General features: G+C 50.3%; 1 protein-coding gene across 3 annotated transcripts in view; it reads left to right on the top strand.

Moving 5' to 3' along the window:
• The window catches only part of NLGN2 (neuroligin 2), a 48,070-nt gene that overhangs the window by 9,809 nt on the left and 23,780 nt on the right, over positions 1–14,481 (top strand). For 2 of the 3 annotated variants that reach the window (XM_039337878.1, XM_039337879.1), the window contains exon 2: positions 5,485–6,221. In XM_039337878.1, coding sequence (XP_039193812.1) covers positions 5,756–6,221 — 466 coding nt within the window. In that variant the 5' untranslated portion in view covers positions 5,485–5,755. Of the gene's footprint in view, positions 1–5,484; positions 6,222–14,017; positions 14,075–14,481 lie in introns of all 3 variants that reach the window. The other variant, XM_039337877.1, reaches the window with a different exon arrangement.

Consider the following 14,481-nt stretch of genomic DNA (forward strand, 5'->3'; position numbering starts at 1 on the left):
AATAGAATAGAATAGAAGCTGGAAGGGACTTTGGAGGTCTTCTAGTCCAGCCCCCCGCTCAAGCAGAAGATACCATTTCAAACAGATGGCTGTCCAGTCTCTTCTTAAAAACCTCCAGTGATGGAGCACCCATGATTTCTGGTGGGAAGCTGTTCCACTGGTTAATTATCCTCACTGTCAGAAAGTTTCTCCTTAATTCCAGGTTGCTTCTCTCTTTGGTCAGTTTCCAACTATTGTTTCTCGTCCTTCCCTCTGGTGCTTTGGAGAATAACGTGACCCCCCTCTTCTTTGGGGCAGCCCCTCAGATACTGGATCACTGCTATGCTGTCTCCCTTATTTCTTCTTTTCTTTAGACTAGCCAAACCCAAATCCTGCAGCCGTTCTTCGTATGTTTTGGTCTCCAGGCCTCTGATCATCTTAGTTGCTCTTCTCTGCACTTTTTCCAAACTCCCAACATCTTTTTTGTGATGTGACCAAACCTGGATGCAGGATTCCAGGTGTGGCCTTACTAAGGTTTTATAAAGCGGTATTAATACTTCACGTGATCTTGATTCTCTGTCTATGTTTATGCAACCCAGGATTGTATTAGCTTTTTTGGCTGCTTGCTTAATAACAGCCTGTTTCACTTAACAAGTGCCGCGATTCATTTAACAACTGTGGCCCAAAAGGGTTGGCCAACGAGGCACAGCTGACTTGTCTCATTAGCCACGTAAATCTGTTGTGGCACGGAGTTGAGAAAGACCTGAGCAGCTAGTCCTCAACGTATGAGAGTTCAATTAGCAACTTGCGACTGGCTGTCAAATGGTCCTGGTGATCAAAATCCGGGCGTGTGACTCATAGTTATGACGATTGCCGCATCCCAAGGTGGTGGGATCCCCTTTTACGACCTGACATACAAAGTCAAGGGGGAAGATCCAGATTCCCCTAACCACCATAGCAAGAAAGGTTGTAAAATGAGGCATTTAAACTCATTTAACCGTCTCGCTTAGTGATGGAAATTTTGGGCTCGGCCGTAGTTTGAGGACTAGCTGTATACCCTCAACAGCTGCAGTATGTCGCTTAGGGACCGTGGAAAAATGGTCATAAAATTGGGCGCGGCTAACCTCAACAACTGCCTTGCTTTGCGACGGGAATTCTGGTCTCTCAGCGGTGTCGTAAGACGAGGACTCTCTGTGTTTCAAAGGCCTTGCTTGGGAGAGGGGAAAAAAAATCACTCGTGCATGTGCAGAGATGTTTTGCTGCTGACACCATCAGCCCACGGGAAAAATTGTGACGTTATTGTTCCAAAAATGCAAATTTCACCACTCAAATATGTGTATGACAGTGTCACATATGGGGTGTGTGTGTGACGTTGCTTTCCCCTCCACTGCAGATCCCCGCAGCTCAGGTGGACACCCCCCCCCAGAGTCTCCATTGATCTCCTTCTCACATTATGAATGGTTTCTTAATAATAATAATAATAGTAAGAAAGTTGGAAGGGATCTTGGAGGTCATCTAGTCCAACCCCCTGCTCAGGCAGGAAACCCTATACCATTTCAGACAAATGGCTGTCCTGTCTCTCCTTAAAAACCTCCAGTGTTGGAGCATTCGCCGCTTCTGGAGGCAGGTGGTTCCACTGGTTAATTGTTCTCCCTGTCAGGAAGTTTCTCCTTAGTTCTAGGTTGCTTCTCTCCTTGGTTAGTTTAGAGTCACCTTTATCAGTTGTGTTGTCGGTTTGTTGTGATATACAGAGATGCAGAGGCTGCAATGAGAACATCCTATTATTGCCATCTGATTCTTCAGACTGAAAAAAAAAATAAGGTTTTGGTGGGATTAGGTAGAGTTAAGTTTCGCAAATTTGGCCGCTTTAAGACTTGTGGACTTCAACTCCCAGAATTCCTCAGCCAGCTATGCCTCTTTTTTTTTTTTTTTTTTGTGGTCATACTTCCTAGAGCGGAGAGATTGCAGAGGAAGGGATTACAAGAGAGTAAACAGGCCACAGTGGGTATGCCTATCAAAAGGAATGCATTAGTCCCAGGGAATTCTGGGAGTTGAAGTCCGCGCATCTTAAAAGCGGCCAGATTTGACAAAACACTGTTGTGGAGCTGAGACAGAGGTTTTCTTCCTGGGTGTAAAGCCGGGGTCTTCAAACTTGGCCGCTTTAAGACTTGTGGACTTCAACTCCCAGAATTCCCTGGGACTAATGCCGTCCTTTTGATAGGTATACCCATTGTGGCCTGTTTACTCTCTTGTAATCCCTTCCTCTGCAATCTCTCCACTCTTGGAAGTATGAAAAAAAAGAGAGAGCGGCATGGCTGGCTGAGGAATTCTGGGAGTTGAAGTTCACAAGTCTTAAAGTGGCCAGATTTGGAGACCCCTAGGGTAAAGGCACAGTCTCTGTCTTGCTTGACCACAACTCCCAGCAATCCCTGCCAGCTATACGCTAGGGATGCTGGGAGTTGTAGTTTCGAGAGCTGGTTCCAGTTTGAAGTCAATATAGACAACCTGCAGCGTTCTTCCATTCCAGTTTTAACCCTGGTGACAGGATGATGAGTGTCGAAATCCTGTCCACTGGGTAGGAGAATACTTTTCTCACCTATAGACCTTGCAAAGTCTCCAAGTGGGTTGCCATGCCGGCTCAGTGGGGCAGGTTGTAGTCCTGGATTTGGTGAGAACTGACCATTGGCTTGGCCCGTGGGTTGGGTTGGGCCATCTCATAAGTTGGTTTTTGGTTTTGCTCCGGAAATCAGCCCAGCGGTTGGGCTTGTGAAGCTGGCTTGAGCATTGACTGCATGGTTGGGATCTGGTGTGGGATCTGGAGGCGAAACGGAGTGCAACTCTCCAAACTTCATCACCCCTGGCCAGCTTGGATGACCATGGTTGAAGTGTTGTCTTCGATGACCATGGTTGAAGTGTGTGAGCCGTGGTTGACGATGGTTGATGTGTTTGAGCCTTGGGTGACCATGGTTGATGTGTTTGAGCCTTTGGTGACCATGGTTGATGTGTTTGAGCCTTGGGTGACCATGGTTGATGTGTTTGAGCCTTGGATGACCATGGTTGATGTGTTTGAGCCTTGGGTGACCATGGTTGATGTGTTTGAGCTTTGGATAACCACAATTGATGTGTTTGAGCCTTGGATAACCATGGTTGATGTGCCTGAGCCTTAGATAACCACGATTGATATATTTGAAACTTGGTTGACCATGGTTGATGTGTTTGAGCCTTGGATAACCATGGTTGATGTGTGTGAGCCTTTGGTGACCATGGTTGATATGTTTGAGCCTTGGATGACCATAGTTGATGTATGTGAGCCTTGGATAACCACGATTGATGTGTTTGAGCCTTGGATAACCACAGTTGATGTGTTTGAGCCTTGGGTGACCACAGTTGATGTGTGTGAGCCTTGGATAACCATGGTTGATGTGTGTGAGCCTTGGGTGACCATGATTGATGTGTTTGAGCCTTGGTGACCATGATTGATGTGTTTGAGCCTTGGGTGAACACGATTGATGTGTTTGAGCTTGGGTGACCACGGTTGATGTGTTTGAGCCTTGGGTGACCACGATTGATGATTGTGTGAGTCTTGCAAGACCACGGATGAAGTCTGTGTGAGTCTGGCAAGACCGTGAGCAATGTGTCAGTGAAGCTTGGATGACCCCGGATGATGGCCTGTCATGTCGGTGTGAGTCTTTGAAGACCATCTGTGACACTTGCGTGAACTTCGGAGGACCATGGATGACTCTTGTGTGAATCTTTGTAGACCATGGACATCTGTGAGTCTTGGAAGACCAGGGATGAGGTATGTGTGAAGCTTGGAAGACCACGGGTGGTGTATGTTGGTGTGGCTGTATCTCCTCTGTCCATGGTGTCTTCCATTCTTTCCGTTTCTCCCTTCCCCTTCTCCTCTTAATTTGGCTCCATCCATCCATCCATTCATCCCTCTCTTGCCCTGACCCCCAACTCCCCTTCCTTCTCCCCTTTGGTCCCCAGGTGTGGGGCGCTCCCTCTCGCCTGCCTATCCCTTCCCCTGACCCGTCCTCGCGCGTTGTGGGGAGGGAGTGGGCTTCTGCCCTCCCCTTCCAGCCCCTCTCGCTGGGCCTTTGGATTCTCCCAGACGCAATTTGGTTCTAATTACACGTTCCTGCTTCTAATTGCCACATTGTGAATGATAAACAAAAAAACTCCAATTTTATTTAATTAAAGACCTGGGAGAATCCACCAGGGAGAGTCGAAGGCGCTGCGGAGCTGGGAGAGACTTTACACAGCCCTCCGTGGAGGAGGCTGGCCCGGCCAGGAGGCTGACGCCCCGGCGCCTTCGTGGGCCTGGAGTGCCCAAGCAGGGAGTGAGGTGGTCCTTGAGTTACGTCCATTGGTTTGCGTCCATTCAGTCTCAGTCTAGGCAGACCGAGGATCTGCACAGACATTCGTTCCGCAACCGCTCAAAGGAGGTTTGGAAAAAATGATTTGTGGCCAGTCCTCACACTTACGACCAAAGGATGAGAACAAAGGTTGCGGTGTCCCACGGTCACGTGACCGCCAGCTGTGACTTTGCAGCGGGCTTCCGATAAGCCAAGTCAAGGCACATTCCGTTAATGACTGTGTGAGATTCAGTTCACAACTTGCGGCAATTTGTTTAACAACCCTGGCGAAAGCGGTTGTAAAACGGGGCAGAACTCACAAGAAACGTATCGCTTAGCAACAGAAGTGTTGGGTTCAGTTGTGGTCGTAAGTTGAGGGCTCCCTGAAGAAGCTAACAGTCTTGTGGGTTGGCCTCACTCAACGGTCAGCCAGCCACCTGGACGCCTTCGTTGTCCTTCCAGATCAGGGGAACCCGCAAGGTGACTTTCTGGGAAGAGTTGAACCTGGAGCTTGGGATGCCTCGTGATCCAGGGGTGCCCCATCTTGGTGTCCTCAGGACCGAACCGTGGCGGGAAAAGAAACCACTTGGCCATCTTGAGATCTCCACCTCTCCCTTGGATGTCCTCATCCAGGGCAGAGAGACGTGGAACGGATCCCTCCCCAATATAGGATGAGTTATGGGTCCTCCCTGGATCGGGGACCTCTGGGGGATCTTGTTTGTTTCTGGAATCCTTTGGGGGGGGGCCTAGGTGCTTTGGTTAAGGTTGAGGAATCCACCCTGATGTTTATTATTCCACACTGTGGCCCGATGGTCGCGTTCTCTTGAGTTCCTCCTGAAGATGTGGTCCTTGGGACTTGGTGAGATGCTGGCCTTCGGCATCTTCTCAAAGTCCACCACAAGAACTTGGCCTCCTACACTTTGTTTACCCCCCCAGTTTATGTTTGATGAAGGCAGGTTTAAGGTTGGGGAGACTCGGGGGGGGGGTGAGTTCAGAGAGGTCTCCTGGAGAGGAAAAGGGACCTCTTTATCGGAGGTGGAGAAGACCTCCTTCTTGGACAGCTGAGTCCACCTGCTCCTACCTGCTGCCCTTTCTCTCCTCTTGACCCATAACTTCCCTTCTCTCTTCCCCCTCTCTGAACCTCTAGGTGTCTCTCTCTCTGGAGGTTGTGGTGCTCCGGACCCACCATGGAACGCAACAGATGTCCGATCTGTGCCAGAACATTTTTCGGGGTCACCTGCTAGGACCGCTGGGTTTCGTCACCTTCTGGGCCTAGGCTGCAACATCTCTGGTCTACTTCCTCCTCCTTCTCCTCTTCTTCCTCTTTGTCCGGTGCTGCCGCCTGGGTCAGCCGTTCTGACTCTTTCTCTCCCCTCCCCTTGTGAAGGACCACCGGCCTGGCACCCTGTCCGCTCACCATGTTCCTCTCCTCCCCGAGTTTCGTCCGCCGGGTGCTGAACGTCCGGCCGGGTTCCGCCCTCCTTTTCTGGCTCCTGGGGCTGGCCCTGCGCCCGTCACCCCTCTCGGGGCAAAAGCCCGAAGACAAGTACCCCGTGGTGCCCACCAACTACGGAAAGCTGCGCGGCATCAAGAAAGGCCTGAACAATGAGATCCTCGGCCCCGTGGTGCAGTATCTGGGCATCCCGTACGCCACACCGCCCGTCGGCGAGCGCCGCTTCCAGCCGCCCGAGGCGCCGGCGTCCTGGTCCGAGGTACGCAATGCCACCGCTTTCGCCCCGGTGTGCCCGCAGAACATCCACGGCATGCTGCCCGCCATCATGCTGCCTGTGTGGTTCACCGACAACCTGGAGATTGTGGCCAGCTACGTGCAGAATCAAAGCGAAGACTGTCTCTACCTCAACGTCTACGTGCCCATGGAGGATGGTAAGCACGCGGAAGGGGGGGGCAGCAGGGAAGGGGGGTGGGCATGGGGGGGTCTTAGGCCCCTTCTCGGTCCCGCCGGGCCTCTGGGGGGGGTCTTCCCTGCCAAGCCCCCCTTTTCTCTCAAGTCTCTGTTTGAATTCTCCCACCGGCCCTTTGGCGCAGCGTACCAGCACCCCTTCTCCGTTGCACGCCCAAGGTGTGCCCACTCCATCTTCTTTGGAGGGGGGGGCGTAGGGACTCTCTTCAAGGGGGCAAACAAGGTCTCCTTTCCTTGGGGGGTGTCTCCCAATGGCAAATGAGGGCCCCTTGGGGTCTCCCTCTGCAGATGGGTCAAGGGCAGTTGGTCCCGAAAGGCAGGTGGCCTGGTCCTTTTTGCTCTCCGGGGTGGGGCTCACGAAATCTGGATGGAGACCCCCCCTCCCCAAGGGAGGGAACGCACAGAAGCTCAACTTGGCCAGTTGCGTTCCCCACCCCCACCCTGCCCGACCAGCAGGCAGAAGCCCAACAGGTCCTGTCTCCTGGACTTTGCAGGCTGCTTGCCAAAATTCCTGCCCGGTCAATGCCACTCTGTGTCATAATAATAATAATACTAATGATGATGATGATGAAAAAGTTGGAAGGGTCCTTAGAAGTCATTTAGTCCAACCCCCTGCTCAGGCAGGAAACCCTAGACCATTTCAGACAAATAATAATAATAATAAAAGTTGGAAGGGACCTTGGAGGTCATCAAGTCCAACCCCCTGCTCAGGCAGGAAACGCTACACCATTTCAGACAAATGGTTGTCCAGTCTCTTCTTAAAAACTTCCACCGTTCGAGCATTTTTGCATGCAGGTGGGCAAATGCACACTTGCCCGGAGGCTTCCTCTGCCGTGATGGGTGCTGGGTGTGGGTCTCCCCCCTCCCCACAACAGGCACAGGAGTGCTGGCAGAGAAACCCCTCCCCTTCTTGTCTTAAGTTTTTCTGAACCTGGCACCCCCCCCACCCCTCCCCAGTTGGCACGGAGGATGAATGGGTCTCCCACTCTTCCTTGGGCTGGGTGAGTGGGGATCTCCCTCCTTCCCTCCCCAGCCCCCAAACCTTCGGGGTGACCGCCAAGCCTCACCACAGCCAAAGGGAAAATATGGGGGTTTGTGTGGTAGATAGAGATTTTATTTTATTTTATTATTTTATTATTTTATTATTTTATTTATTTTTTATTATTTTATTACATTTGATTACATTTCATTTCATTATTTCATTTTATTTTATTATTTTATTTTATTATTTTATATTTTATTTTATTTTATTACATTTCATTTCATTATTTCATTTCATTTTATTTTATTATTTTATTTTATTATTTTATATTTTATTTTATTCTATTACATTTCATTTCATTATTTCATTTCATTTTATTTTATTATTTTATTTTATTTTATATTTTATATTTTATTTTATTTTATTTTCTTACATTTCATTTCATTATTTTATTTTATTATTTTATTTTATTTTATTATTTTATTTTATATTTTATTATGTTATTTTATTCTTATTTTATTTTATTTTAGTTAAAAAAAAAAGAAACACAGGCAGTCCTCAACTTACGACCACTTTCCCGTCGCTAAACGAAACCTCTGTTAAATGAGACTTGCCCCCGTTTTGCCACCTCGCTCGCCCCTTTCGCGAACCGAATCCCTCCTGCTGACGTAAAGCGAGCAACACGGCCGCTAAGCGAATCCAGCCTCCCTGGTGACTTTGCTCGTCAGGCGGTCGCAAAAGGGACCCTGTCGCGGTCGTAAACGCGAGTCCGTTGCCCGGCATTCCGAATCCCGATCAGGGGATCCCGCGACGGTCGCCAGGGTGTAAATCGGTCCTAAGTCTCTTTCCATCTCCCTCCCGGCGCCGCCGTAACTTTGAGCGGCTGCTAAACAGCCGTTGTAAGTCGGGGACGACGTGTCTGGCTTGGAAGCCGCGAGAGGCCCCCTCCCCTCCCTCCCAGGCGGGTGTGCCCCCCTCCCCAATTTCCTAGCCCGCCACCACCACAGCTTCTTTTGTAGCACTGCTAAGTCCGTTGCCTTGGCAACAAGGAAAAAAAATTGCATTAAAAAGAACCCCCAGCTGGAGCAAATCCTGTAGACGACACAACAAGACAGCTGAGTGTCCCTTTTTTGCTGCTGCTGCTGATGGGGAGGGGGGTTTGCTGTGCAAGCCCCCTCCCCCAAATCTCTTCTCCACCCTGCTGTCTCCCCCCCTTTGTTCCTCCCCTCCTCTGCTCCCCCCCCCGCGAGCTTTTGGCAGAATCTCCTCCGATGGGGATGATGATGACGACGACGATGATGATGATGATGATGATGCGTTGCGGGGGGGGGAAGCCTCCCCCTGGACGCCTGCCCCCTCCCTCAGAGGGGTGAGGAGGGGGTTCCCCTGGTTGGGGGTGGGCAGCAGGACCCCCTTTCCCACACACAGGCACCCCGCACTTCTTCCCTGGGGGGGGGGGGCTGAGCTAGAGAGAGAGAAAGCAAGGCGGGCAAGTTTATCTTGGGTGAAAAATGGTTTAATTTGAAAAAAGGGGAGGGGGCGATTCCAGGCTTGGGGTCCAGATTCAGCCTCCTCCACCTCCTCTTCTTCTTTCTTCCTTCCTCTTTGTCCTTCTTCCTTCCTTCCTTCCTTCCTTCCTTCCTTCCTCCTCTTGCTTCTCTTCTTCCTCTTCATCCTTCCTTTCTTCCTTCTTCTTCCTGCTTCTCTTCCCCTTCCTCTTCATCCTTCTTCCATCCTCCTTCCTTCCTTCTTCCTTCCTCCTCCTGCTTCTCCTCTTCCCCTTCCCCTTCCCCCCCTCCTCCACTCTCGTCCTCCTGCCCTTCTCCTCCTCCTCCTTCCTTCCTCATGCTGCTCCTCTTCCTCCTCCCCTCCCCCTCTCTTCCTCCTCCTCCTTCCATCCTTCTTCCTTTCTTCTTCCTTCTTCTTCCTCCCTTACTCTTCCCCCTCCTCTTCCTCCTCCAGTCCCCCTCCTCCTCCCCTCTTCCTTCTTCCTCCTCCTGCATCTCCTCTTCCCTCTCTTCCTTCTCCTCCTTTTCATCCTTCATCCTTTTTTCTTCCTTCTTCCTGCTTCTCCTCTTCCTCTTCCCCCTTCCCCTCCTTCTCCTCGCCCTTCTTCCTTCCTCCTCCCCTCCTCCCCTCCCCTTCCTTCCTTCCTTCCTTCCTTCCTTCCTTCCTTCCTTCCTTCCTTTCTTCCTTCCCTTCCTCAGAGGAGACATGTGCAACACACAGGATGCAATAGTTCTCTGGGTTCTTTTCCTCCTCCTCTTCCTCCTCCTCCCCCCCACTTTCCTGCAATTCCTATTAGTCAAGTCAGACCCCCCCCCACAAAAGGCCATTAAAGAAATCTGTTGGTGGTTTACTTGGAATTAGTTTGGAGGTTCTCCCCCCCCTATAATTAAAAGTCGCCCCCCCCCTCCCCGGAGACTTGCAGCTCCGCAACGTAAAAAAATCCACATAAATCTGCACCGCAGACTGCAAAGAGGGCCGGGTCAATTTCCCACCCCAGGAAAGACAGGCTGGTGAGGAGGGGGGGGCAGGTGTGCTTTTCCCAACATCTCTGTGGAAAATAATTAACTGGAGGCAGGAAATTGGCTGATGAAGCCGGAGGGGGGGTGCCCCGCGGAGCCCATAAAGGAAACTTTCCACTCGATCGTTTCTAACTCATTAACCCACCAAAAACATTCCAGCTTGTCCCCCACTTACGACGGCCAACCTTTCTGCCGCTAAGCGAGACATCCGTTTGGCGGACTTTGGGCCCCGTTTTACGACCTCGCTTGCCGCGGTCGCTAAGGGAATCCCTGCAGCTGATAAGCTAATAACCCGGTCGCTAAGCGGGGCTTTCCCCGTTGACTTTGCTTGTAGGAAGGTCGCCAAAAAGGGTCATGTGACACACACCCCCCCGGGGACGCCGCGACCGTCGTAAACACAAGTCGCTCGCCAAGCGGCCAAGGTTTCGATCGCGTGACCCCCCCCCGGGAAGTCTGTGATGGTCGTAAGGGTGAAAAAAAACGGTCGTAAGTGGCTTTTTTTTCAGCTTGGTCACTAAATGGACTGTCGTAAGTCAGGAACTGCTTGAACTCTCCCCTCATGCCAAATTATAAGGGAATGCCACCTTAGAACGCCCAGTTGCGATTCCCTGAAATGTGAAGGCCGTAAAAAGAGATTTTTTTGGGGGGGGGGGAGATTCACTGTATTTTCCACAGCTTTAAATAAAAGAAAAATCCAGTTTATTGCTCAGGTGCGGCGCGTCGAATCCCTTTTAGGGGGTCTCCCGGGGACCCCCTCCCTATCTGAACACCCTTCAACAGGAAACCAGGTGGTGCTTTTTGCAATTCCAAGGAAAGATAGACAACTCCTGGATCAGGCGCCTCCCCCCCTCCCCAGGTTGCCCAACCCCCTTGGGGGGAGGGGACGATGGGAGTTGCGATCCTGCACATCTGGAGTGCAGCTGGGGGGGGGGCCAACAGGATCAGGTTGAACCTGTCCTGTGAGCCATGTCCCAATTGGGAATTATAGTTATAATAATATAAATAATAATAATAATAAAGTTGGAAGGGACCTTGGAAGTCATCTAGTCCAACCCCCTGCTCAGGCAGGAGACCCTATACCAGTGGTTCTCAACCTGTGGGTCGGGACCCCATTGGGGGTCGAACGACCATTTCACGGGGGTCGCCAAACAACGCAGTCCGCCATTTTTTCCCCTTTTCCTTAGCTGTGCTCCTCCCTTTTATTCTATTGGCTTTTGAAAGCCAATAGAAGAGACTCTCTTGAATAGAGTCTAATTCTATTGGCTTTCCAAAGCCAATAGGAATCGTCCAGGCTGTCTCTGCCCTGCTGAGCCCGCCAAAAGTCCCAGTCTGCCAATGGTGCTGCACCAGTTGAGTAGTCCTCGACTTACGACCGGTGGAGTAGTCCTCAACTTACGACCGGTTGGGGGGTGCGGCATTAAAAAGGTTGAGAACCACTGCCCTATACCAAAGCGAGAAAGACTACAATTCCCAGGATTTGGGGGGGGCGGTGGGAGGAAGGGAACCGTGGACCAGTTGGAAAGGATTAGGGGAGGGGTCCTTGGGGGGGCGGGTGAGGGGTTCAGGAGCTGGGTCTCCTGGCCTGTTGAGAATCCAGAGCCTGGGGGGTTCCTCTTGTACTTCTTCTGTGTTTTTTCCTTCTCCCTCCTCCTCCTCCTCCGCTCACCACCCCCTGGCTTTAAGGTGAGTAAGGGTCCTGTCTTCCCCCTCCGGCATCCCCATATAGGGCGGAGAAAGGAAGGAGACCCTCTCTCCCACATGGCCAACCGAGCTGGTGGGAAGAATACGCACCCTTCCCCTGACATCCCCATCTGGCCCATCCGGACGCCAGCCCTTGCTGGCTCCTGGAGCAGTCCAGGTTCCATCCTCCACTGCCTCCCCTGGGCTGGAGAGGGTGTTAGCACAGTGGTTCTCAACCTTTTTAATGCCGCGACCCCCAACTGGTCGTAAGTCGAGGACTACTCAACCGGTCGTAAGTCGAGGACTACTCAACTGGTGCAGCACCGTTTGCAGAATGGGACTCTTGGCGGGCTCAGCAGGGCAGAGACAGCCTGGACAATTCCTATTGGCTTTGGAAAGCCAATAGAATGAGACTCTATTCAAGAGAGTCTATTCTCTTGGCTTTCAAAAGCCAATAGAATAAAAGGGAGTAGCACAGCTAAGGAAAAGGGGAAAAAATGGCGGACTGCGTAGTTTGGCGACCCCCGTGAAATGGTCGTTCGACCCCAAATTGGGTCCCGACCCGCAGGTGGAGAACCACTGGTGTAGCAGCTTGAAGTCCTTAGCCAAGGTTGAGCCAGCTTGGAAAAGTTTGAGGGCCAGCCTCTTCTGACGTGTTGTGGGCCCCAGAAAAGACAGGGCAGATTGTGGGCACAGGCATGGGTCGTTCCCAGCCCCCCCCCCCCCCGGTTTCCCATCGATTGGGATGGTTGGGGAGGGGTGGGCGGGGGGAGACAAAGATGGGGAACTTTATCCGCTAAGAAGCTCCTCCAGTTTTGAAGAAGATCACACTAGGGCAGTGTTTCCCAAACTTGACCATTTTAAGGCATGTGGACTTCAACTCCCAGAATTCCACAGCCAGCATTGCTGGCTGTGGAATTCTGGGAGTTGAAGTCCACATGCCTTAAAATGGTCAAGTTTGGGAAACACTGCACTAGGGCACCATTGTCCATCTTTCCGAGGACCTTTCCAGCGCTTACTCCCTTCCGCAATTTGAGTGGGCCCTGGTCTGCTGGGCTCCACCTTGGATGGGATCAAGGGGCAAACTGTGGTCCTGTGACCCCCTCATCCTGCGTTGACCGAGGCCTGCCTCTTTGGTCTCATGTGCTCATTGTCCCTGCAAACTGGGGAATGGGGGGTTGCATGCAAAGGAGGTCAAAAAAGTCAAAAGGGGGTCCACGACTGCCGGATCGACTCCCCAATTCTCCCGTACGTGTGTTGCATGCAAAAGCAGGCTGCAATTGCACACTTGGCAGTTGTCACCTTGATTGTTTTGACTCCTAATCCTCCCCCCCCTCCAGTTTTCTACCTTTTTGGCTCGGTACCCCAATAGTCCAGCTTTTTCTGTAAGTCAAACTTATAACAGAGCGTTGTAAGCAAAACAGGACAGATTGTTGCCTCCTTTCCATTTAGCCCTTGGGTCTGTTATCCCAGCATCCTCCCAGCAGGGCTGGTTAATTGAGGGGAGGGTCTCCCAAGGCAGCCACTTTAAGGCTTCTATGGACTTCAACTCCCAGAATTCCTCAGCCAGCAAGGGTTTCCCAGAATTCAGCATGGATAGGACAAGAACAAATGTGGCTAGATGACCGTTATTGCATTTTTTTCTTGAAAGGGTAACTTACTTAATAGATGGTGGGAATGCAGCAGACGTAATATATCTTGAAGTCAGGGAAGTGAGGGAAAAAAAAAGAGCTGGCTGGGAGATTCTGGGAGGTCTTAAAAGTGGTTACATTTGGAGACCCCTGATGTATAGACTCAAACAGACCCATGCAAATGGGTATCTTGGCACTGTTTTTCCTAGATTGTTTTCATTAATTTTACAGCAGGGTCCCCAAACCTGGCCTCTTTCAGACTTGTGAATTCAGCTGGGGAATTCTGGGAGTCGAAGTCCACAAGTCTTAACATGGCCAAGTTTGGAGATTTCTGGGTTAATCCTACAGTGCCAGGTAGGAATCCAGGCAGTGTAGCCTTTTCAACCCACGAATGAGCTGGCTAGGAAGTTTCCACCCCAGTTGAACGCCTACCTGTCCACCCCTTATGAAATGCACAGCTAGGGGGAAAAAAAAATAAGCAGTAGGATTGGAACTCGGGATCCGGGCCCTCATTTCCCGCTCTTGAGGTCTCCAAGCGGGGCCAGAAAATTCGTTTCTGTCCATTTCCGAATTTAACCGTCTGCAATCGCCCGATTTGCTTCCTCTCTAACCAGCCTTTCATTTCACAGCTTCTCGTATTTCTGTGTTGTATTATTATTATTTTTTCTGGTGGGGAAGACAAAAATAAAATAATTCGCTCGCGCACACGTGATATGGAATCCCAGCAAAAACGAAACGCAAGGAAAAAAAACCCACACACACCCAAAAACGCACCCCTAAAGATTGTTTGTATTTTGCTAAAAAAAAAAAAAAAAAAACTGTTTTTCCCCTTTTTGATGCACCGAAAAAAAAACCAATCTCTTTTTTTTTCTTGATCTTTCTCTCTCTTTTTTTCCCCTGTCCCATTTTTCCTTTTTCTTCTTTTTTCTTGTTCGTAGGTCCGCTCACGAAAAAGCGTGAGGAAGCGTCAGCTAACAGCCCCACTCCAGACGAAGGTATTTTTTTTATGCATGTTTCACAATCTTGCTTTTTTAAAAACAAAACAAAAAAAATAAAAAAAATCCTTTTTCGTTTTTTGTTTTTTAACTACTACTTCTTCTTTTTTTAAAAAAAATAAAAATAAAAACCAGAACAAATGAAATAGATACGTATGAACTTTTGGCCAGCCCTCCTCCCCCCCCTTTTTTTCTCCTTTTTTCTCTTCGAAGCAAAATGCCCTTCTTCCCTTCTTGTTTTCCGAAAACCTTCACAATTTTCAGCAGCCGTTCAATTTCTTCCCGTTCTTTAGCTTCACTCTTTTTTTTTTTCTATCTCCTCGTTTTTTGAGCAGGGAAAAAAAATGCCCTTTATCCAAGTCGATCAGTAGAGGGGGATTGATCTGCCCACAGCACCCCATGAAAGC

The sequence above is a fragment of the Crotalus tigris genome, unplaced genomic scaffold (assembly GCF_016545835.1).
Source record: "Crotalus tigris isolate CLP2741 ecotype Arizona unplaced genomic scaffold, ASM1654583v1 scf7180000017690.20705106771:4171800, whole genome shotgun sequence".
Taxonomy (NCBI): domain Eukaryota; kingdom Metazoa; phylum Chordata; class Lepidosauria; order Squamata; family Viperidae; genus Crotalus; species Crotalus tigris.